The 24,980-nt window shown below is 38.4% G+C and overlaps 1 protein-coding gene across 3 annotated transcripts in view; it reads left to right on the forward strand.

Annotated features, from left to right (window-relative positions):
- Positions 1–22,932, forward strand: part of BTBD3 (BTB domain containing 3) — a 33,803-nt gene extending 10,871 nt beyond the window's left edge. Inside the window, exons 2-5 of one of the 3 annotated variants that reach the window (XM_032419416.1) lie at positions 14,065–14,332; positions 14,838–14,928; positions 15,508–15,626; positions 18,903–22,932. In XM_032419416.1, the coding sequence (XP_032275307.1) occupies positions 14,190–14,332; positions 14,838–14,928; positions 15,508–15,626; positions 18,903–19,935 (1,386 nt within the window). In that variant the 5' untranslated portion in view covers positions 14,065–14,189 and the 3' untranslated portion in view covers positions 19,936–22,932. Of the gene's footprint in view, positions 1–13,475; positions 14,333–14,837; positions 14,929–15,507; positions 15,627–18,902 lie in introns of those variants that run through there. The other 2 variants (XM_032419415.1, XM_032419417.1) reach the window with 2 other exon arrangements.
- The last annotated feature ends 2,048 nt before the right edge of the window (positions 22,933–24,980 follow it).

Consider the following 24,980-nt stretch of genomic DNA (forward strand, 5'->3'; position numbering starts at 1 on the left):
TGTGTCTCTCTCTGTCAAATAAATAAATAAAAATCTTAAAAATAAATAAATAAAGTCTTCCAAGAAGGTATCGATTGATAAATCTTTACCTCATGCTCTGTGAATTTTGTGAGGTTGGGGCAAAGCTAATAGGATGCCAAACAGGGTCATAGAACAAATAGAATATTAGTTTTTTGCTGTTAATTTTTGTGGCAGATACTGCTTTGTTTCTCTTGTGTTCTCTATTCTATCTACCTAATGTGCAAAAAGAAATTTTTGGAATGAGTAGTTGAGAATTATGCTCTGAGAATTATTGTTTTCTAGAAGAATAAAACCAAAAGGCTGCTATGTTAAAAGAACCTTTGTTAAAAACTTCTAAGGGCTGACCACCAGTCATGCTTACAATAAAATCCAAACTCCTTATGATGCTAGGCGGGTGCCAGTGGTTCTCATACTCTTTGGTCTCAGGATTTTTATACTCTTATTTAGAGAAACCCAGAGAAATTTTGTTTATAGGGGTTATATCTCGTGTTATTTATTGGAGTAGAAATGGAAGCAAAGAAAAATGTTATGTATTTACTTACGTGTTTAAAAATAAATAAATGTGGGGCACCTGGGTGGCTCAATCAATTAAGCATCTGCCTTCAGCTCAGGTCATGATCCTAGGGTCCTGGGATCGAGTCCCACATTGGGCTCTTTGCTCAGCGGGGAGCCTGTTTTTACCCTGGCTTGTGCTCTCTCTCTCTCTGACAAATAAATTAAATCTTTAAAAAATAAATAAATGAATGAGTATATGTATGTATGTATGTATGTTTTGGGTTGAATCATATGACAAAAATCTCTTCTCCCAGATAGGTAGCTGGGAAAGGAAGGAGATTTTAATAGCCTTTTCAGATTATTGTGAATATTCTTTGATACCTTGTCAAAATTTGAATGGTAGTTTTTTTAAAGGTTAATTGCCATGTGAAATCTAAAACCATCAGTGAACTTGTTGTACTCCTGTTACACTGAACTCCATTGGTCTGTCTTGTACTTCAAATGGACTATTTTTTCCCCTGTGCGTGATTTTGTAATGTAATTGCATTGTTATTAGAAAACATTAGTTGAGTTACGCAAATCTTTCAAATGTTATGTTTCATTATACAGTATTTTAAAATTACATTCATTTAATATCATCACCAATCTCATCAGAAACAGTCTTTAAGTAAAGTGTTGGGAGCTATCAAACTCAAACTCATGGTGGTATAAATCAAGATTTCTGAAATTTTAATTTTTGCTTGAACGTTTGAATTTTATCATTGGTAATACTTTTGTTTTTTGTTTTGTTTGAAGTGACACTCTCACTTCATTCATTTGGAGAAGATATGTCAGCTATTTAAGTGTTATAAAGCATATTTGGCAAATTTTGTCAAGTACAGTGGTATTCCGTGAAAAAAGTGGCTCGTTCAGCTCTAACACAATTGCATGAGGATTTTTTTTTCAAGGCAACCATTCTGTTAGGGGTACTTCCCATTTCATCACAGAGTATTAAAAAGATATGTGGTCAAGGGTCAGGGTTTAATGAAATCAACAGTTTTTACTGCTGCATCTCCCAGAGATTCCCCCATGAAACAGTACATTGATTATGGCAAAGGAAGGCACAGTAGCTAATCTACATTCATGGAAGCTGTTTTACCACTGTTCCTAAATCCTCCCATTCCCCAGGTGTGGGCGGGGAGGAATGGGGAAAGAAAGGCGATTTGACTGGTCTTTCAGTGCGTGTTCCCTTCGGCTGTTGAGGGTCCAGTGGAGTGATCTTCACTTCAGGTGGCTTGGGAACCAGCAGCATCAATAGTGAAAAGAGTCACAGAGCCAGGCTATGGACCAGTTCTTTTGGAGCTTCTGGAGCGAACCCTCCCTTTTCTATTTGAGGAGATGGCTCCTCTCATGAGGGCTTTGGTTATGCATCACCACTACCAGATATTACTAGGAGGTTTCTGAAGGCTGCAGTTACTTCTACCTACTTCAGATACTTTTTAACTGGTGCATTTTAAAACTGCTTAAATGCTTCATACCTTAAAGTCATGCATTCCAAATAAAATACATTTTATTTGGAAATCCAAGTTATTATTTTTTTGCCAACACACAATTCAAACCATTGCTTTATAAGTTTGTTAACATTATCAACCCTACTAATGATTTTTAAAATCATTGCTGGTGGTAAAAGTTTCCTTTATTAACATGCAAGAGACTTTGCAAGCCTTGGAGAAGATATTCAGCTATTGCACTATTGATATTACCATCTTCATTTATTCTTACTCCAATGTTGCAAGAGAATATATAGACAGAAGTTGAGAATTCTTTATTTTTGGGAAAAAATCAAACACGTTTTTGGTTCTTAGTAAGGGATAACATGGAAATGGACACATGTAAAAAGTGCACTTTTCCACTTGTGCTCATGCTCTGTAGTGACATTGCCCATCCCTGGCACTGTGGTTTGTTTGCCATGTAGGCGTGAGTTTCCAGACTGTTCATATACTGTGCCCTGTACACACAAGCCTGTTTTATTACTTTGTTTGAAGATTGGGTGTGTCTAATGTAGTGGAAATTTATCCTTTCAGTGTTAAGTACAGACAAAACGCATTTCAAAGCAAAAGTCTCTTTAATTATCTATTTTTTTAGATTATTCATATGACTGCTTTCTTACTTTCATGTGAATTGCTGAGAATTTATTATCCTTTCCAGTTCATTAAATCACTAAAATTCTCTGCTGGTGCTATAATATGCCAGACCATGAATTGAGACTAGTTGATAAAGGCAGCTTTGTCCTAGTAACTGGGTCTTGCTTGTGGTTAACCCACACTTCGAATATGTGAATGTCTGTACTACAGTAAGTTTTAGACTTCTGGTGAAGCAAAGCCTTGCTTTAAACACATGTGGGGACTTGTTTTAAGTGGAGCTTTAGCATTGTCAGTTGGCCTAGCTGCAAGATGAATGCAATATTACAAAACCACATTTGTGCTTAGACATGTTCAGGAGAGCCTCGGGACACATTTAATAGATGTGTAGGTTCTTTACCACTGTACCTCACATAAACCTGCAGCTCAGGCAGCTAGAAACATCATAGACCTCAGTTTCAGACCATTTTAAACCCAGGAACAGTTGCACTCCATAAATGCACTCTAGGGTTCTAGATGGACTTGGACGTGTTGGACTCGATCCTTCCTGTTACACAAGGATTGAAAGCCAGGTGTGGGTGTGGTGCTGTTAGCTCTTACTGGGAGATGTGAAGATGCAGCCCTCAGAGAACTCAGTCTCATCAGACCATGTAAGGCAGGAGGAAATGTGAGAAGGTGCTGCATGGAGAGTCTTCTAAGCACAGGACATCTTCCCTTGTTGAGAGGTGTCTTTGGTCTGCATTATGAAGGATGGATAGGCTTCTGGTAGGTAGATTTGTAGGGAATAAAGAGCAGTGAGGATGGCAAGGGGCAACAGGCTCATTTGCAGTATGGGAAGAGTCTTGTTTGCTAGGTGAGCACATGAAGAGGCCAAGATAGAGAGCTCACAGCCAGGTCATGGCAATTCAAAATGCATTGCAAACCATGTGACTCCTCTCTCTGAGAAAGGTGAGACAGAATTTCTTCATTTCTCCCTGGATAGACCCTTGGTTTGCAGTCCTGAAATACTGGTGGAGCAGGAGAGACTGACCCATCCTTGTTTCATATGGTACCTCATTAGGAAGAGCAGCACAGAGTAGTTGGTTAAAACTTGGCCACACACCACCTAATAAATATTCCTGTTTGTTTCCTTATCGGTGCTTTATTTTAAATTTTATGAGAGAGTGTTACCTTAAATACTGACATCAAGTCTCCTTTACTGAACTCTTAGTGGATCATGGCATCCCTATAGCTGTCTAGTAAAATGCTTATGCAGAGATCTAACTCCTGTAAATTTTGATCACCATCTTCAGAGACTGTCTGCTTTTCCTTTGTCTGGTTCGTCATCATCATTACCATAGACCTTGTATGGGTCCATGTAGCTCTGAACTGTGGTGAAATGCTGTTCTGTTATTTAAAAAAAAAAAAAAAAAAAGTAACAGTTGAATTGCCACACGTTGAGGATGTATTTGGATTTGAATGTTCATTAATCTTTAATCTGCTCTTTATAGTTAAGATACACATGTAAATACTGTCTGCATGTTGTTTTGTGATGCAGAGTAGGGAAACCCGAATTTAAAAACTTTATGAATACTTTTGACTTTATAAGTGAGACTCATTTGAGCATTATTTTATGAGCAATTAAATTATTTTATTCTATACCTCTGGGCAGTTCAAGTACTGACCTACTTATATAGTAGCTCTTAATTAAAAAGAGAAATGCTTGCTGAATATATATTAGAAATGAATTTTTGTTTGAAATACCTTATTTTCTTAGTTCTGGCACATGCAGTGAAACTAAGTAACAGAACCTTCTCAACTTTTATTCCAATGACAACAGCATGAGGGATGGAAACAACAAGGGAGTACTTCATCAGTGCCAAATAATTATTTTCTGCAGCAAATGGAAGCTGTCTTTGAATGTTACTTGGTGTTGATATAGTTAAGGTTTTGCCAACCTTTATAAGACAATGTGCCTTTATATTGTGTCCTTCACAACAGTCATGGGGAATTGTATACTTTAAAGTTAGTTAAAAGTAGCATAAAACCTAATTTTTTAAATTTGGATTTAGAACAGATTTTACTTTGAGTTTTTGCCAGAAGTTGGTTTCTGTAATAATCCTCTGTCACACAGGCTTCTAATTCTACTTGCATTTTTTTGTTAGGAAACATTTTGTGACTTAGTTTAGAAATACAGGTGCCTTTTTCATTTTCATTTGGTGGTCTCTACTCCAGAAAAGATAGGTTAGAAATTGGGTGTGCAGATGCCTTATATAATTTCACATGAATTTGTATTTTCCCGTAGCACAGTTTCTCTCAGTGGAGCAGATTTCTTATTTTTAGATCTTGTACTGTTTGCTTAATACAACTATTTTATTCTAGTCACATACATTGTAAAAGTGAAAGAAGGCATTTCATTATTTGAGCCCTTGTGGATGTGTTTATTATGATGACCAAATCGTACAATTGGTAACTGGTTTTTTTTCTATGTGATTTTGTTAAAATAAATAAAAGCCCCTCCCACCTTCCCCAGCCTTGCCTTTACCAAACCTATCCTGTTCACTTTACAGTGATAAAAATTTTAAATCTAAGATAATGCATATCATTACTTCAAGTGTTTCAGGAGGTAGTTGGTGCATTGATAGGAAAGCAGTATTCATTTCTAAGCACTCTATAGTGACGAAGGGCACAACACATATTTAGATGACTTGTATTTGGTTATCTTATTATTTTTTTAATCTTGTAGAGCTTTTTTGACTAAGAGTTGTGGATGTTGGGAAAATTGGTCTGTGACATTTATGTCGCTAATGACCAGTATTGATATACAGTATCTCGTGGTTTGAGCATTGTCCCATTCCATGTGCTTATTGGAAAAGTATGACTTTCCCAATAGAGCAAGGAATTCTTTAGTTAAGTTTAGTTAACCCTTAATGAAGAAGAGCTTTGGGTTTTTTCTTAATGATCTGATTGTGGAAATGTTTTTGGTTATTCCTAATATTGGGAAAAAATAGCACCCGCTAAAGTAAAAAAAAAAAAATCTGTGAAAAAATGTTTTTCTTTGACTAGCACATAGTTTTCTTCTGTCAGCTGAAGCCAACAACCAACCTGGAGAAGGCAACAGCAAAGTTAATTCCGTTCTGGCATTTCCAGTAGGATTAATGTCCCCTGTTGGATCAGTACAGTCTGCCTTCTGGCCTGCTCAGAAGAGACTTTCTGAAGCCTGATTTTACTTTTCTTTGGATAAATTGTTTTTAAGTACCTAGGTGAAAGTCATACATATAAATGGGATCATTGTATTATGGTAATGATATTTCTACCTTTTAAACTAACATTTTAATATAGATTCTATTTGTTTGAAAATAATTTCTAAGGAATCCTTTAGCTCCAGGTTTAATCTGTATATAGTGTTGTTATTAGTTAATCTTTGATTGACTGATAAAATATCAGTATAAAATAGTACCCAGAGAATTAATAGGCTTCTGTTAGTTGTGCATCATGAGAAAATGTTAGAAATGCGTTGTATTAAAAAAAAAAAAGAAGAAATGCATTGTATTAATGCTGGACACTTACCAATGGAGATTCTCATTTTGGAATTTCCATCTAGACTTTCTGCCATATCATCGGTTGTCGTAGTAGCAGTCTCAGTTGAGAATTGTGATTATATACTTTATCAAATGAGTATTTAATGAAAACTCAGTTATTCTGATGTAGTTGAGCCAGAATTCTGAGCTGCCATCTTGCCTGGTTAGGGGAATAATTAACCTAAAGAAGAGAGACCTTTCTGTTGAATTATATATCTTTTACCTTATTTCACTGACTGTAAGGTGCCATCAGTTGTAAGATATGCTATTATTTTATGTACCAAGAAGAAAGGGAAGAAAAAGTCCTAGTACTTGTACTCATGAGATGCCATCAATTATAAGATAAACCTAATTTCAGAGATGTTAAAATGGGGGAGAGGTTAGTAATAAATAAAATATGGCACATATGTATGTACATAGTTTTTGTTGGGTATTGGTTATAATCCTAATATTAAAATATAAAGAAAACCATATTAAATAAGTCAGTATTCCTGTCAAACATACAGATTTCTTAATCCTAGAAAACTATAGAATTGGAAAAAAATAAGAGATTATGTAATCACTTTTACACAAGAGGAAATTTACTAGGGAGATCATCTAGAGTATACAAAAATTAGCAATTGATTACCTTGTTTACCAAAGTATCTTAAACTTTACAAAAGAATTCATAGTAGTCCTTTAAATAGCTATCTTTAGAGTATCTCATGGTAAATTTTATATACTGTTCCTTCTCAAGATCACCTCATTTAACATATGATAGAGAATGACTTGGGATTTAGATGAGGTGTTTAGTATCCCAAACAAGTGCCTCCGACACAGCTTATAAGCATCAAATATCATGTTAAATACCATACAGAATATTTAAAAGACTCCTTGCTCCTGCCTTCAAGGAATAGTCACATTCTACCTTTGGGCATATTTTCCCATTTTAAAGTACAATTTAAGGTTAACGGGAGCTCTGTGTGATGAAAAGGAAATGACTTAGTGAAACTGTCCATGAGCCTCATCCTTCCAGCCAGCAGTTAGGTATGCCAGGCCCAAATACTTGTCTTAGTTATCACCCTTGGTGCCACAGTTAAAACTAGGTCATTGTTGAGAGAAGCCAATTTGAGTTGCTAGTCTAGACATTACTATGTGCTCCACAGATGGACGGCTTGCAGCTTTGGGCTCTCCGAAAGTGGGTACAGCAGAGCATCTGCCGGGAGGTGCTCTCACAGGTTCGAAGTCAAGCGGACAGCCAGCCTAGAGTAGGGGTTTCAGGTGCAGATTTGTCCATCAGGTGGGGACCTGATCACAGTGTATAACACACATCTTAATGACTGAACCTCACCTGCAAAATACCAGCAAGATCCTCAGCAACCTAGGCCCTTCTTGGCCCGTGAGTGAGGCCAGAGCAAGCCTGCAGATGGGGTGAAATGTCAGTAGTTGTGAAGCCTGGAAGATTATAAAGGCAGGGAGTGCCAGATTAATCTTTGGGTTTTTGTTGTTTTGGAAGATTACATCACAAATGTTTCCTGCTTTGGGTACAATTGTTACTAATAGTGAAAGCTTATCTTTGCAAAGTGTTTTCAACTTTTATCAAAATGCTTTCACAAACATGTTATCTTGCCTTCACAGTGAACCTGAGAGGGTTGAATGGGTATAATTATCCCATTTGGCAGATGAAAAAAACAAGGCTCATGGATATTAAATAACCTTAAGGTCACTTTTTGTTGGCTCTTGCTTTTTTTCACTATACCGTGCTGTCAATGCTTGACTCCATGTTTATTTCTAAATTTAGAAAGCATATAGCCTGTTTTCCAGCAGCTCTTGCTATCTTAAGGACTGCCAACATTTTGTTGCTTATCTTTTTTACCTCCTAAATCACAAGTGTAACTTTTGTTCAATACTGAAAAGTAAGCAAAAACAAAACACTATTCCATCGTGACTTATCAGGTTAAATTAAAATGCTCTCCTCTGTGATGGTCTGTCAGTAATTTTTGGAAGTGATACTCATTTCCACAGTCTACCCTACCTTGTTTAAACCTCAGTTAACCTCGCTCTGCAACTGTTTAGGTATCTTGTGGTAAACCATATACAAGTCCAGACAAGAAGTTCAGAATTAGAGCAAGTTAAACAAGACTTGCCAGCATCGTTAGACATAGGATTTGTTGGTATAAATCATGAGTGCCTGGTTTTTCCAACTTTCATTTTACCTGGCAAGCCTCTTCTGTTTTTGAGCAGCTTCCTCATGGCTGCTAGGCATCTATGTTCCTTCCTGTTACAGTTCCTCTCCATGTCTCTCCAGAAAGTGTCCTAGAGTTCTTCCTGCAGGGTGAGGAGCATATATGTTCATGGTTTTCATATCTGTAAGTTTTGCATATATCTTTTTTTCTTTTAAAGTAGATCAGAAGTATGAAGATAAAGCATTGTGTAAAAATGTGGGGTAATTAACTGTGGATGGAAATTAGAATGAGTGGAACAGCCAAAATTAGGCAACCAGTCTGGAAATCTGCATTCTAGTCCAGACACTGCCCCACTGCTTAACCATTCACAAAGCCTTTCTGGACACCTAGTCACCTTATCTGTGGACAGAGTTGTATTAAATAATTTCTAGAGTCCCTTTCAGTTCCAAACCTCATTCAGGTCCCCACACTGAATGTACAGGATTCTGCTAAATAGGGATGTCTGGCAGACCTTCCAGTGGTGAAGAAGATGATTGAAGTGAGCTTAAATTCTGCTGATAATCTTGTTATTATTGGAAATTGAATGAAAAGAGATAAAGATGGTTGAAATTTCTGACAATTGTAAAAATCATCTGAAACCCACTGTGACTAGCTAACCTCTTAAGGTTGGTTCCTAATCTTGCTCACTATTGTATGCCAATCACCTAACACGCTGCAAGATCAGCATGTTGAATTTTAAGTACAGGTTTCCCCTACTATCCAAAAGTATAGTGTACCTGTGAAATCTTTTGTAAGCCAAAATGGCATAAAGAAGCAATTACCATTACTTTATTCAGAAAAAGTTTTGAGTGTTCCCAGACCCAAAAAATAACCTCTTTTTGGCTTTTCTGATATTCTAGGACACATCTTGCTAATGGATGCACAAAATAAATCAAGATAAAGCATAGATGCTGTGGCAAAGCTATGGCAGCCTGATGCTGAGTGTAGTTCCTGGGGAAGGAGCTCGGTGGCGCCACTTTTCTCGGGATGTGTGTGGCCTCTAACTACTCACTGCAAAATAGGCTGAATGCTGTTTTTGCTTTTCCTTTGAAAAAAGCAAAAATTCTTTGGATTTCCTTTAGCTGGTGAAAACAGTATTAATGTAGGTCTTTCATAAAAGCAAAGTGCATAACATGAACTTTCAAAAAGTGAGGGATACATATGTGCTTTCATAAAAGATTAATGGGCTTCTTGACCGATTTACTTTATTAGGGCAGATTAACATGTCTCATAACAGCTTTAAAGTTCAGGAGGTGTAAGAACAAATGATACAGTGCCAGTTGAAAAGAAGTTTTAGAGGGAAATGTGAAAATACATTTTGGGCTGGTATCCTTTATTTATCCACCCTTCAGCCTAGTGGGGAATGTTTTGGGGTTGCAGATTCAATAGATGGAGTTTCAACTCTTTATGTTTAATTTCAGGGGGGGAATGAAATAGACTATAGATAAGAAAGCAGAGGGGAAAAGTGATAGAAATATTTTGTATATTCAAATCAATCTTAAATTTTCATAATATTTATTGTGCTCTGGGTCATGGATTACCCTGAAAGACAGATGATAACTGTGGCCCCTCTTCCCAGGGAAGTAAATGCACACTCCGGTTGTGTAAGCCCTTTGTTGGTGCGGCCGTTGCCTTCCTGCCCTTAGTCCAAGTTCTTGATAGAAAACTACCCTGGACGTTAAACCGTGGAAGCTATTAGAAACCATCTAACCAGTATTACTTAAACTGTGCTTATGAAATCAGCGGAATTGATCAAGACCAACATTAAAAAGAAAAGAGAAAAATAAGATAGAAAATATCTGTACTGTCATAACATGCTAAGAGTTTTTGTTTTGTGAACCATCTTTGTATTTGTGGGTGCGTGTGTGCGTGCGTGCTAGTACTGAGTCCGAATACAAAATGCATTTCTTACTGAGGATTGAAGGTAAAGACTGAGAAACACTCCTCTATTCTAGAGAACCTCTTCATATTGTAGCTGAGGAACTTGATGCCCTTAAAGGCTAAATGATTTGTCAGACTCCCCTCCCCTTCAACACACACACACACACAATCAATTTTTTGTGGCTGAGCCAGGACTGAACCACATTACTTGATTGCTAGTTTTGCTGTGCCACAATAATTTTTTTTAAATAGAATTGTGAAGTAGATTATTTCAAAATATTAAGTGGTTCATCTGTTTCACACTTGGCATTCTTTAATCCTTTATTTTTCCCACTAAAATGATCTCTGTTGTTTTCCTATGAAGTAATCTGAGCTTGGGGTGCCTGGGTGGCTCAGTCATTAAGCCTCTGCCTTCTGCTCAGGTCATGATCCCAGGGTCCTGGGATTGAGCCCCGTGTCGGGCTCCCTGCTCTGGGGGAAGCCTGCTTCTCCCTCTCCCTCTGCTTCTCCCCCTGCTCATATTCTCTCTCTCTCTGTATCTCTGTGTCTCGAATGAATAAATAAAAAAATCTTTAAAAAAAAAAAAAAAATCTGAGCTTGAGCTTTTTCAAAAAATATTTTGAGGCCTCTTGGTTGGCTGTCCATACACCTGAATCCTAGAATTTTGACATTTAGGGCCTAATCAGAAGAATTTCAGAGTAACACATCAAGGTTAAGTTTTATGACCAAACCAAATTAATCATTTTGAATTATTTCTTCACTCACTTGATAACTGAATGCAAAACGTGGCTCCAGATGTTGATACTGGATAACTGGGAGACCGGGTAACCTTCTTTATTTTAATCTTACATGAGGCTTTCTCAAACTTGAATGTCATACAGATTGCCTAGAGGGTCTTGTTAAGATGCACTTCTGATCCAGACTCTGGGTGAATTTCTGGACTTCTAGCAGGCTCCCGGGCGGTGCCGCCGCTGCTGCTGCTGGGCCATGGGCCACACTCTCAGCTGCAGGGGCTTTATGTTACCTGTCTTTTAAACCATGGTAGGAAAACGAAGCTGGGAAGTTTTCCATGTCTTAGTTTTATTAACATTTTCATGCTTTTCAGATTGGCTACAAAAATTGAAATTCAAATGTCATTTAAATTTTTTTAATTGGATTACTTTTTGTATTTTAGAACGTATCTTTAAAACAGCCATACTCCTCAGTCCCCACATTTCCTGAGTGACAGTGCCCCTCTTTGCAGCGTTGTTCTAGGGGATTCAGAATGAGCAGTGCTTCGTGTAACTAGTATATTCAAGCTTTTCCACAGAACTTAATTTTCCAAATACCTAAAACCTTTAATTTCAGAAAGAACATGTTCTAAAACATTATATAATTTTCTTTCTTAAGCTGTTGCGTGCATTTGTTATTTTAGTGGTATAGGAGTAGTGTTTGTTCGAGGCTTTCTTGGTAAAAGGTGTTGAACTGCATGTGAAATGAATAAAAGCCACAAAGCCTTCTAAGTTCTTGTATCTACTTTTGTGCTTTTAGTATTTTGTCTGTCCGGTTGACAATTATTAGTATGTCTGTCTCAAAGCAGTCATTTCCCTTTCCAGTGTAATTGATCGCTGTCTGACCTGAAATGTATGGGACTAATCCTGGTCAGAAGGACCTCCCTGTCATGGGGGTTTTCCTAGGAGGTTGGTGTCAGGAAGTTCAGTAGCACACATGTGTTCCTCCTTCATAGTTTTCACCACATACTCTTAAAAACTATTCTAGATCTCTCTCTCTCTAACGTGTGATTCGAAAGGGTGTGTGTGTGTGTGTGTGTGTGTGGTAGCCCTGTGATTGGGAACACACAATAATTGTAACCAATAAGCAGCACTTCAGGGTCCATCTAAAACGGGCATGAATAGCCTTGTGGTAAAGACCGTTGGTTCTCTTCTATGTATATAGCCTGTCTTGTACTGGCTTTGCAGTTTTAAGAGTAATAATGATGACAATAAAGAGGATATTCCTTGGCTGTCTTGTGATTTAGGGTCCCAGGGATTCAAAGTTTGATTTCAGTGTGTTCTCCTCAGCAGATTATCAGTTTACAATAACCAGCATAGTGCATTTGTTGAGTCCTCGCTCTGTCGGGCGCTCATTATTCAGATGAATGCTGTGCCACAAGCAGGCTGTGGCCGTGAAGGCTGCGTTAGGTCTGGGGGACGGGGGGGAGCAAATGGCTGCTGCACTTGGAACCAATGAGAGGAATCCAGATAGACAGATAGGGGTAAGATTAAATCTCATTAGTCCCTCTTTAGAAATAAGCAAGCATGTGTGGAGCCTGTAGCAGGTGTTTTGTTTTTTCTTGCTCAACAAAGCTAGAAATTGTTGGGAGATTCACATCCATGAAAACCACATACATAGTAGTGGATAGTCTTCTGATTCAAAGCAGAGAGAACCTGTTTGCATTTTAACTAAGCAGCATCAGAACGTTTATCATTTTGAATAGCCTTATTACTGGTTTTGTGTTAGAAGTTGTGGATTATATTCTTTAAAATTATGACAAGTTAAATGTAGCCATAACATTTAGGCTGGATTTTGAGATCCTGAGCAGGGCCCATCTGACATATTTTTAGTGAATTATAACTTTTAAATACAGATTTGTCTAATTTGAGTCTTACTTTTTATATCTAAAATTTGCTTCAGTGCAGCTAAACCTACTGGTATAATCTTAGTCTGATTGAAAGTATTTTCTGATCTGGGACTCCTGTCAAAGATGATCATAGGAACTAGAAAATGTTGGGAGGTAAAATGAACACATGACCTCATCTCTCTTCTTTTGCACTAGACTATAACGTGCATTCAAAGAGACTGGAAAAAGAAAAACAGCATTCCTTTCCATTAAGCTGTAATAAGTGTGTTGTTTAGTATGGTTTTGCTATTAATAATCCCTTTTAGCGGGAAGAAAGGAGGATTTTGTTTGAAGTATTTGAAACTAAATGCTGCCGGGATAAAGATTTTACTAGAAATACAGAGTAGATATCAGTCCCTACCCTTTGTTAATTGATCCTGCTTGTTTAACTGGGGAAATAAAAATGTACATCTACTGAAGAGAAATTTGTGAGCACAAACTGTTCCTTTCCTGTTTGCAGATCTATTTCATAGGTTGTTTATCTTATTTTAATATGCAGTAATACAGGAGACAACAGAATGCCACTGCTGTTCCTTTAATATCAGAGCTCTGCATGTTACAATAGGTGTCACTGTTTTGCTTGGTCCAATCATGATTGGTGACTTCAGCTATTGGCTCCGAGCACTGGCTGTCTGACTCCATCTGCAGGGCTGTAATACCTACTCTCCTCCCATCCATTCACCACACAACTTCAGCCGGCTGAACAGACTCGCACGGCTCCAGCACATCTTGCTAACCTAATTCTGAAAACAAGTGCTACAGCTCGCTGCCTGTCATCTTCGCTCAGTGTAGCATTTTCAGGTGATCTAGGAAACTGGGTTATTTTTATGAGCAAATAAGAGAAATAGGAATCATGATGGAGATGTATTTAGCAGACCCAGTACTGGATAAAACTTAAAGCCAGTTTCTATTCAACATAGTGAAAAGGTCACCTTGTCCGGCCGAGAAAAGAAGCAAAATAGCAGCTTGTTGGTTTCTGTTAACATCTTGGCTCGTGCCAGCCTCTTTTCCTTGATGTTTGCACCAATTTGGGCTATCTAGCTATAAAGAGAGACATACTGTACTCATGGTAGATGACAAGGAAAAGAACATGAAATGTCTCACCTTCTTCTTGATGCTTCCAGAGACGGTAAAGAATAGGTCCAAGAAAAGCTCGAAGAAGACAAATACCAGCAGCAGCAGCGGCGGCAGCAAGTTGCCCCCAGTTTGTTATGAAATAATCACCTTGAAGACTAAAAAGAAGAAGAAGATGGCTGCTGATATATTCCCGCGTAAAAAACCAGCCAACTCCAGCAGCACCACTGTCCAGCAGTACCACCAGCAGAATCTCAGTAACAACAACCTTATTCCGGCCCCAAACTGGCAGGGTCTCTACCCCACCATTCGAGAAAGGTAAGTGCCTGGCCGGCATATTTACTTTAAAAGTTTTCCTGGGTTGAAGTTTCTGCTTTTGCACAACCTATAATGTATTTTAACATAAGTCTGTGTTTCCTCTTTTCCCAGAAGCTTTATCGGTAATGGAAAACTGCCTTGTATCTTTTCCAAAATAGTACAGCTGTTTTCCTCTTAGATAAAAATGTTTTTGCAAGCTGTGACATTTAAGTGGCAGGCTTGTGTCTACTGACCATGGAAGGTTTGGAGATAGAAACTTTCTATTTGTCCTTTAATCTAGTGAAAAGTTTGGATAATTTTTGGTTGGTTTTTTTTTGACTTAGTTACTTCCCATGTGTTTGCAATGATCACAAACAGTTGTTTAGTTGGAATCTTGATTTGTAGTTTTACCCTGAAGTTACTAAACTGTTGCTTAGCTTGTGAATCTTTTGTGGGTTTTGTATGTTGGGGAGGGGGTGTTAAAACTGCTGGCTGCTGTGCATTAATGAATTGCCTCTGTTTATAGAAATGCAGTGATGTTCAATAATGATTTGATGGCAGATGTACATTTTGTGGTTGGGCCACCAGGTGGGACTCAGCGGTTGCCAGGACACAAAGTAAGCAACAGCTGCATTACCGGTTTAGTGCTGAGATTTACAAAGAAGGACCCTCTCCATAAGCCTGAAAGTTGGTTGGGGTGGGCAGCTTGCCGATGGCAGGCAGTGCGCATTTCACCCATCACAGAGAAGGCACAGCCTCTCCAAAGAGTCTTGGCCACGCTTATTTTTTTTTCCTTTGTTTCTTTCTATCCTGCTTTACATCCCACACAAAAACATGCCCTCCTAACTCTCCAGTCATGGGAAGTTGTTGTGACAGGTTAGGAAAGTCATGTTTACCCTTCCCCTAGAAATTGGTTAGATAAGCTTTTATTTTATTTATTTATTTTGTAATGAGAGAACTTAAGACATTAATCTCTTAAAGCCTTGAGGTAGTTAGCAGCATAAAGACTGGCTTGCATGAACATCTATCTTCTGCTTTCACGGCAAGATAAACACTGTCCCTTGACTTTGAAGAAAGCGCAGGTGTAGGTGCTCCCTGTCCACTAAACCCTGATTGCTTAGAGTTGTTTTTCTGGACTGATTTACTGAAAATGCTTTCAGTTTAGTGCATGAAATAAGATTTCCCTTTCTCCACAGTATGTTTTAGCTGTTGGGAGCTCTGTGTTCCATGCAATGTTTTACGGAGAACTTGCTGAGGACAAAGATGAAATCCGTATACCAGATGTCGAACCTGCTGCTTTTCTCGCTATGCTGAAGTAAGCATCGTTCGTTTGTTTAGAAAGAGTTTGTTTATGCTGTGTTTGTACTCTGCTGGTTTCTCAGTTAAATATAAGAAAGGGAGACTGATGAAGAAAGAGGGTGCTGCTTACCTTGTAAATGGTTTTTGGAGAAAACTACTGTGCATCTTTCGGGGGAAAGCATGTGGAATGGGGCAGGCATTTATCATACACCTTGGCATGGGATTTGGGAGCAAGTGGCATGGATAGTGATTTGATTTTTAACGACTCACAATCAAAGAAAAACAACTTTCTCGTGCAGGATTATTTAATAGCGCATGTTCTCTCTGACAGCATTGTGTATGAAGAAGTCTCTAAAGACATAAATTATATTTTTGTTTCACAATTCCAGAAATAATATACCTTGTTTAAGTACCACTAGTTAAGAGATTTCTCAGTTTTCTAGGAGTTACTGTTTCCTGTCAGCAAATATAAAACTTGCTGTGTTAAAATAATCTGATCTTTGCCCATAAGTACATGTGCATACTCTTACATAAAATCAGATACCATTTCTCAAAGATAAAGAAGCATTTGCATTTGATAGTAGAGGAGACATTTTTGAGAGGGATGAATAGTTTTCTATAGTTTTATATGTATTTTTATAGGAAAACTTTAATTGGCAGTATAAAAATGCAAAGCTGTAAGACATATACTTATTTAAAAAATAGTTTTTTGTCTCATAGGTCTTTTTCAGAATCCAGTATGTGTTGACCAGCTAAATAGAATCCGCTTCTCTGATGTGCACTGCTGCCGGACAGTGTCATAGTCTACCCTGTGATTAACATGCAGTGATTATTTCAAATAATGTTTTATGGTTTTTGTTCAATCCTTCTTCTAGCACACCAAGTATATCCAGTGTCCAAGGTTATCTACTGCTGTAGGGATTTTGGTTCCCTAGAATAAATATGTTTGTTAAAAAAATTACTGTGTGTCAACAAGTTGGATGATAATCCCACAAATGGTTAAAAGGTTGCGAGATATTTATTGACTGCTCCTACTGAAAAATAAGTACTGCAGTTAATTGTAGAACTTAAAAGTATTCTTTATTTATGTTGTAGTTTTGTAATCTAATTGCATCTGACTGAAACTTTCACAGTGGGAAATAGGGAAATTAAAGATAAGTGAGCATGTGAAGTACCAAAAGGTAAACTAATTCACCACTTTGAAACAACCAACACTTAGTGACCTTTCTAATCTTTTAGAGATACATGTACAGAAACCAGTTTTACCTGGGAAGGTTTTTGTTTTGTTTTGTTTTCCAGTCAAGTGAGCTTTGTATGTTTGACATTGTCTTTCGCAGAGGAGAACGCTAACACTGGTTCAGCATTTTGACTGCACTGCAGTCCAGCATAGTGTTGTGTTGTTTCAGCCAGAGAGAGACATAATTAGGGAACACGAGTAAGAATTACAGAACTACATTTCACCCAAGTCATTCCATTTGCATCTTTTCTTACAAATGTATTACCTAGAATATATCTCAATACAGCTTTTTAAAATTATACATGCAGTCCACCAAAAGTGGTAAGAATCAGAAATGTAGTAAGGTGCTGTTTGCTGTTGGGCCATAGTTGATCAGGACTGCACTGTCGCCACAGATAGTGGAGGCCAGTTTTTCCAGACAACTTCGTTGTATGGCTGAGTAGCCAGTATTCCTAGAAAGGGAACCATCAAGAAAAAGGGAAGACTGCTCACTTGACAGTTCCAGGGTAAGAGCCACAAAGTGCTGACCTTGTTCCAGATTCTTCGCCATCGTCCTGGTTCTCAGGTCAGAGCATCACCGAGCTGCTGGTATTATGTGAGTCAGTCTTGGCCAGTGGTATATGGCTTAGCCTATCAGAAGAGAAAGCTTCCTGGGAGTAAAAATGGAGGTTCATTTGTGATTGTAGACATTTTTCTTATCATCATCACTGTGGGGTTTTTTCCTTTTTTGCAGAAGCCATTACTGATCTTTTCTTATATGTGTTTCACTGAGTTAAAATACAGTAACTAAAGGAAAACTTCACAGCAAGTAGCTAAACACCTTAGCTTTAACTGGAAAAAATTAAAAGTTAAGTGTTATCAGAATGTACTTTTCACCCATATGTAGTTCTCACTGACTCTTTCTTGTACTCATCCATGGCAATCTAAAAGAAGCAGATGATTTTTGCTTTTACATACTGTATTGGGAGACTGCCACCATCCCCCCAAATCACCAAGAAGTGTTTTATCTCCTGACATAGGGATACTTTATAGAATCATAAAAATGGTGCATATTTTGGCTTTCTTGCTTTTGTCTTTTAATTAAATACATCCAGAAATAATACATTCTTTAATTCTGAAGGTAGAAGAAATGTGGGGAGGAGAGAAGAACGAATTTAGAGTTTAAAAAGAAAAAAAAGCCAGTTACAAAGCCTGTGTTGGATTCTATGTAAAGGCAACTGGAAGATAATTTTGAAATCCATAGATTATAATCTATTGAATTTAGAACTACTTGAAAAATGTCTTTCTTAATCTCAGGTTTTATTTTGTGTTTAGGGAAAATTCAAGTCATACTTAGTTAAAAGAATTAAGGTGTAATCATTGCCAACATAGTATTAAAGGCATTTGTTTCTATCTGAATGTACAGAAAATTTTAAAATAAAACTATGTATATATATATAGAGAGAGAGCACTTCTGAAACATAAGGAGATTATTCCTTTTTTTTAAGAATTTATTTATTTATTTGAATGAGAGAGAGAGCACACAAGGGATGTGGAGAGGGACAGGATCCCCACAGAGCAGGGAGCCCAACAGGACACGGGGCTCTCTGGACTCGATTCCAGAACCCCTGGATCATGACCTGAGCCAAAGGCAGATGTTAACCGACTGAGCCACGCAGGCACTCCAGAGATGATTATTTGATTAAATATAATATGGTGTATTTAACAGCAATTTTTCCCCTTTTTTTTTGGTTAATACTATGATATACAGTTTTTTTTTCAAACAGTTCTAGTATCTTCTGTTTTTTTGAGAAGACATTGAATGCAGGTTATAAAATAGAGGCTAGAATGGTAACACAAAGTTAATGTCTTTAATTAATACAGACTTACTGCTGAGTTGAAATATTAATAATTTATGAACATATTTCAGATGTTTCTTTACTCCCTAATCATTTTTGTAATAACTGTCACATAAGATGATTTTCTTGGAACTAACTTGAAAGTAGTTGCATCTTTTCTTGCTGGACACGCTCGTTTTGTGAAAATTCCATTTATATGCTGTGTGCTGTCTTTCAGATATATCTATTGTGATGAAATTGACTTGGCTGCTGACACAGTGCTGGCCACTCTTTATGCTGCCAAAAAGTACATCGTCCCTCACCTCGCCCGCGCCTGCGTTAATTTCCTGGAGACCAGCCTGAGCGCCAAGAATGCCTGTGTGCTTCTCTCCCAGAGCTGCCTGTTTGAGGAGCCGGACCTGACCCAGCGTTGCTGGGAGGTGATCGATGCCCAGGCTGAGTTAGCTCTCAAGTCTGAGGGATTCTGCGATATCGACTTCCAGACTCTAGAAAGTATCCTCCGCAGGGAAACTCTGAATGCCAAAGAAATTGTGGTTTTTGAGGCAGCTCTCAACTGGGCCGAAGTGGAATGCCAGCGGCAGGATCTAGCTTTGAGCATTGAAAATAAACGCAAGGTCCTCGGAAAGGCACTTTACCTGATCCGCATCCCCACGATGGCCCTGGATGATTTTGCAAACGGTGCTGCCCAGTCTGGAGTTTTAACTCTCAATGAGACCAATGACATTTTCCTCTGGTACACGGCAGCCAAGAAACCCGAGTTGCAGTTTGTGAGTAAAGCCCGCAAGGGCCTCGTCCCCCAGCGCTGTCACCGCTTCCAGTCATGTGCCTACCGGAGCAACCAGTGGCGCTACCGGGGCCGCTGTGACAGCATCCAGTTTGCGGTTGACAAGAGAGTGTTCATCGCTGGCTTTGGGCTGTACGGCTCCAGCTGTGGCTCTGCAGAGTACAGCGCCAAGATCGAACTCAAGCGGCAGGGCGTTGTCCTAGGGCAGAACTTGAGCAAGTACTTCTCAGACGGCTCCAGCAATACCTTCCCCGTGTGGTTTGAGTACCCGGTGCAGATTGAGCCAGACACCTTCTACACAGCCAGCGTGGTACTGGATGGCAATGAACTCAGCTACTTCGGACAGGAAGGCATGACGGAAGTTCAGTGTGGCAAGGTGACTGTGCAGTTCCAGTGCTCCTCGGATAGCACCAATGGCACTGGGGTGCAGGGTGGGCAGATCCCGGAACTCATATTCTATGCTTGAAAACCCCTCCCAAAGCGGTGTGAGCTCTGAGGTGCACATGTGGTTCCCACTCGCTTGATGCTTAGCTCATCTGCAGATACATGATCAGCGCAGGTAATTTGTAATGAACGAAGCTGTAGGCAGTTTCTGATTTCTTTCAACCTTTTAATTATGTACAGGCAAAAATGCAGCATTCAGCTTTTAACTATATGCTTAAAAGAGCCAAGTTCTTATTAAGGCTTTGTGGTTTTTAGAGTTGCGTCTATACACCTGGGGAGAATTTGTGCTCTTTTCCAACTGCCCCACTGACCTCCCAGTTTTGTCCCTCTTAAAATTTTCAGGATCACCCTGAATTTCCTTTAGGGCTTTATTTTGACAAATAGAAATAAATACTCTAAAATAATAATGATAAGAGTTATTTTTAAAGAGAACCCCACCCCAAATTACAGGTAAACCTCAGTGTACAATTTTGAAAGAAGTTTTGCTTCATAAGTAATAATTTAGAAAGTAGGCAGTAGTTATGTTTAGCTCCTATTTCATTTTAAATATTTTACTCTGGGCATTATTTTTTCTTAAATCCTAAATTCATAAGATTGTTAAATGTTAAACACTGCAAAGTGTCCGTGTAAAATAGGAAAACAGGAAATGGGATGTTTGCTTAGGCCATGACCTACTACAAGCAGGTTTTTATTCTTTTAGTTTAGAAGACAAACTATTGCAGTACAGATGCTTCTTTTAGAACTAACTAAATTACACATTTTTATTGTCAATAGGGAAAAATCACAGGCCTATTAATTTAAAACAGCTTATAAAGGAGACCTTAAAAAGTCCCATTCTACAAATAGTTTATTTCATGGCATAATAGAATATACCATTTGAAAAAGCCAGTCTTCTCCTCACTTGCTTCTGATCCCCACTGTTTGCTTGTGTTTGTAAGTTATACTGTATAGAATTCTTACTCCCTTTTTCCCATGAAAAGAGGACCAAACAGTTCTTCAGATATATGGAGTAACAATTAGTTTTGTAGCACTACATGTTAATGTAATAAGATACTTTTATTCATTGATTTTTCTTTTTTTTTAATCCAAAATACACTTTACCTGATCTACTTTGACCACATACTATCTTCTTTGTTAATTATAATTATGTCCTGTTCCTAGACTGCTAGAATTTGGCCTTTGGCCATCCTTAAAGTGCCAATAAACGCCTGCAGGGTTTTAAAAAAAAAAAGGTCTGGAGCGATACACTTGATTGTACCTAATATTCACTGCATCAGCATCACATCCAGCCCTCTTATTTGTACATGGTTAATGTAAACAAAGGAGGGAAAAGCTCATCCCAAAATTCTCCTTCAGTGATGGCTTGTGATGGTTTTGTGCCTGTGACCCTGGTAGTGTCCAGTGTGTTCACTTCCATTTGAAGTATCCATGTGTTTCTGGGCAGCTTTTCTGCTCAGCATGATCCTGAGATGGCTTCCCCCACCACCCAGAGTGTGGTCCCTGGCCGCCTCCTTCTCCTGCTCTGCGAGTCCCAAGCTGGCTTGTTTGGAGCCAGGGGTTAGTCCTGGGGTGGGCGGGTGCGTGCGCGTTGTGGGCGTCCGTGCACGTCCATGTGCATGCAAGTGTGTTTGCCGACTCAGGAATCGTCTCCTCCCTGCCTGGCCAGTAAGAGGTGGGACAGAAATGGTCCCCCTGCTGGCCCCAGCAAGGCCCCAGGAAGTGACTACCCTTACCTTATTCACTGTGCTTCTGGGCCACCTTTTCCCCCCGTAGATGTGGGCTTGTTGCTTTTGGCCGGCTTCCCTGGTGGAGGAGAACACTGGATTATGGGAAATGTTTTAATCATGTTTGCCATTACCTATGTCTGTTAGCATAGATAATCAAAAGCTGTTACTGGTGATTATAGATGAGTACTCCCAGGACAACTTTCCAAAATTATCTAACAATTATTTCTTATTAGGAAGATGACAGTAGTTTTGGCAAAGTATCTATGAAATAAAGGTATGTTTTCAACTTAAAAAATACTTCTATAAAGGATTTTGCTTTTAAATTATGATGAAACATTTCGGTAACTCATAGCTACCATGCAAATTGGTAGGCTGTATACCTGATTAGAAGGCACTCAGTTTTAAGCCAGAGGAGAAGAAACTCGATTTAGCACTAATGTCATCATCTCAGATTGTTGAGGTGGGTGTGATAACCTTAGAGTGAAGATTGTTCATTCAGTAACGCTCACTGTCAGTGCTCCTGTTAGCAGGATGCCCTCCACATGGGTAGGGAACTGCTGGGGGAAAGCCGAGGGAGATCCTGTACACTGGGGGTATGAGAGCTTGGTTTTATGCCAATCACCGTTAGCTAAAAAAGAGAAGACACGTCCACCACCCGATTGGCTGGTGTCGAGAGCCGTGGGTTAAATTTGAAAATTGTATTTAGAATAAGAAATTTTGTATTTTAAATCCTATTCTCCCTTTTGCATTTTCAACAACATGGAATGAAAGCTAACGTGCTTGCTTTATTTTCTTTGGTAATCTCGAATTTTGTAGCTTTTAAAACTAGAAACCATTGTTCTCAAGGCAGGCAACTCTAGTGTATAAACACAACTTTATTAAACAATACTCTGTAGATGCTTTTCCCAATATATCTGGCAGTCTTTGTCGTTGTTCATACTGGGGATAAAGGGGAACTAGGCTAGCGGTTCTAATGTAACATTCTTTAAGCATATCTTAATATAGTATTTAAGTAAATGGTCTAATTTCTACATAATTATTGCACTGAACTGTCTTTTTATTTTTTAAGGTGTTTAAATAAGCTCAGCTAATTCAAGACACTAGCACTTGTGCATCAGAGTGCTTGAATTTAGTAGCTTACAGCATTATTTATGAAGGAAAAATATATAAATATGAAGTACCTCATGTTGAATGTTATTGTACTGTATTTTTAATGTAACAGTGCAGATCTTGTTAGACACATGAATGTGTATAATCATGTTAAATGCAAATAAAAGTAAAATTGGTTCATAGATTTGTTTTCCTTAGCATTTTTGTAGGTCCCTTGAAACAATAAAAAATCCATTCTGGCACTTTTGGTGCCACTGCATTTTACAGAGATGGTTTTGCAGGAGCATTTGTTTGCTTAAGTTATTCAGATATCTTTGATCCCTAAAGATGTAAAAATTTGAGGCAAAAGCATCGAGAACAATGAATATGTTAATCAATCGCATTGTTTAAAGCCTGACTGTGAAGTTAATGAGAGGAAGTGAATGGGTGCATTTATATTCCCTATATGGAACTCATGCTTTGCTGTTATTCTGATGCTATAGTCGCTCACATATCTGTGGATCTGGCTGTACTAAGGGGGTTTGGATACTGAATCACATCTAGCTTTAGATGTAACCAGTGCTGCTTGTTCCTGCTTTGTTATAATAGCTTAAGTCTCTGAATGAAAAAAATAAATGTCATATGAGAATTTTGAATATAATTTTTATGTGCTCAGCTAGTTTTCCATTATATTTGCCCATATCAAGTAATACATATACACACACGCACACACATTCATACATAATTACATATACACGGGCATGTATTTGTTTAATCACTTCATCTGCTCAGCCTCTGTAGCGTACCTGCTCAGAAGAATTTTGGAATTATTCCAGAGAATAAAGAAACTGGAAATATTCATTCTAATCAGCTTAATTACAGATACAACCTAAATTGCAAAGGTCTTTAATTCAGGAAAGTCAGCTGTTTTCTCAGTTGCTGTTTAAACTTAGTCCACATATGGTTGTTTTCAATATCCCAAAACAATTGGAAATGATCCTTCTTTGTTGGCACCCAGGATCAACATGTCACGGAAATTATCTCTTCTCCCTGTGGACCCGATGGCTTGCCTACAAAAGCCATGAACTTAAACTTGGGAGAAAATAGAAAGGAGGAAAGTACTCTTGAGGAACTAAATCATATGAAACGTAGAGGCCGAAACAAGCAAGTGGCCTGAAAACCTGTGGTTACCCTAAGTGTTCATTAGAGTAGGACTCTGGGTGCCTTTGAGATGTGTCGATGGAAGTTGACTACACTTTCGATTTCAAATTAGTACATTTCAACATCTTTTTCTGAGCCATTTACATTTATTGACCAACTACTCCCTTTGCTCAACATTTCATGTTATCCTCCACTTTTTAAAATACATCATCTAGCAAAACAAAAAACTGGGGAAATTTTTCAAAAATAGAATTCCCTCAGTTATTTCATAATATAACCACCCTAAGCACTGGTGAAAAGACCTCAATCAGGATACTGCCCTGTGGGTGAGATGGAAGTATTGGTGAGGCAGAGTTGAAGACGTGGTTGACCCGGTCCCACACCAAGCAGCATAGGCCACTAGCAGCATAGATCAGTTGCTGAAGAACCTTTGGGTGCGTTTCTCACTTGGGCATCTCCCCTCTCTGCTGCCTCTTTTAAGCCTTTTTAGAGGGAGCGTGGCAGGGGCAGTAATTCCCATCAATGCCAACCCTAACTATCCTTATGACCCTTGTTTTCTATTTGCCCGTTCATATTGGTGTCCATTGGACAGCAGTTTTACTAGCAGATGCAATTTTATACTCTGCCATCTATAAAGTCCTTAACCTCAAGATAAATAACCAAAACACCTGCTCTTTACTTTGTCTAACGTGTACTTTAATTCTGTGTACTGGATGTGATTCAAGTGATCTATTCAACTATCAGCACTTTGGTGTTAGTTTGCCCCAACTGATTTCTCTTTAAGCTGGTTTTGGTAGTAACCAGTCTAACTGCTACGAAGGCAGGAGGGGCTTTGTGTCAGACCTCAAGAATGGTGTCCTTTTTCCCTTTGTGGAACAACAGTACCAAAAATTATTTCAAAATTCAGGCACTTTATTTGTTGTTGTTGTTGTTTACAATGTTGGTGAGCAGTTTATATTTAACAGACTATGTCTTTATCAGTTTGTTTGAGAGGAGTGAAATTATACCTGAAAAAAGTTGAAAAACAAGTCCTACTAGTAGCTTTCTTAATTTTAGCGTAAAGTGCTGCAAGAAAGCTTTCCAAGCAGCA

The sequence above is a fragment of the Phoca vitulina genome, unplaced genomic scaffold (assembly GCF_004348235.1).
Source record: "Phoca vitulina isolate PV1807 unplaced genomic scaffold, GSC_HSeal_1.0 scaffold22, whole genome shotgun sequence".
In the NCBI taxonomy this organism is placed as follows: Eukaryota; Metazoa; Chordata; class Mammalia; order Carnivora; family Phocidae; genus Phoca; species Phoca vitulina.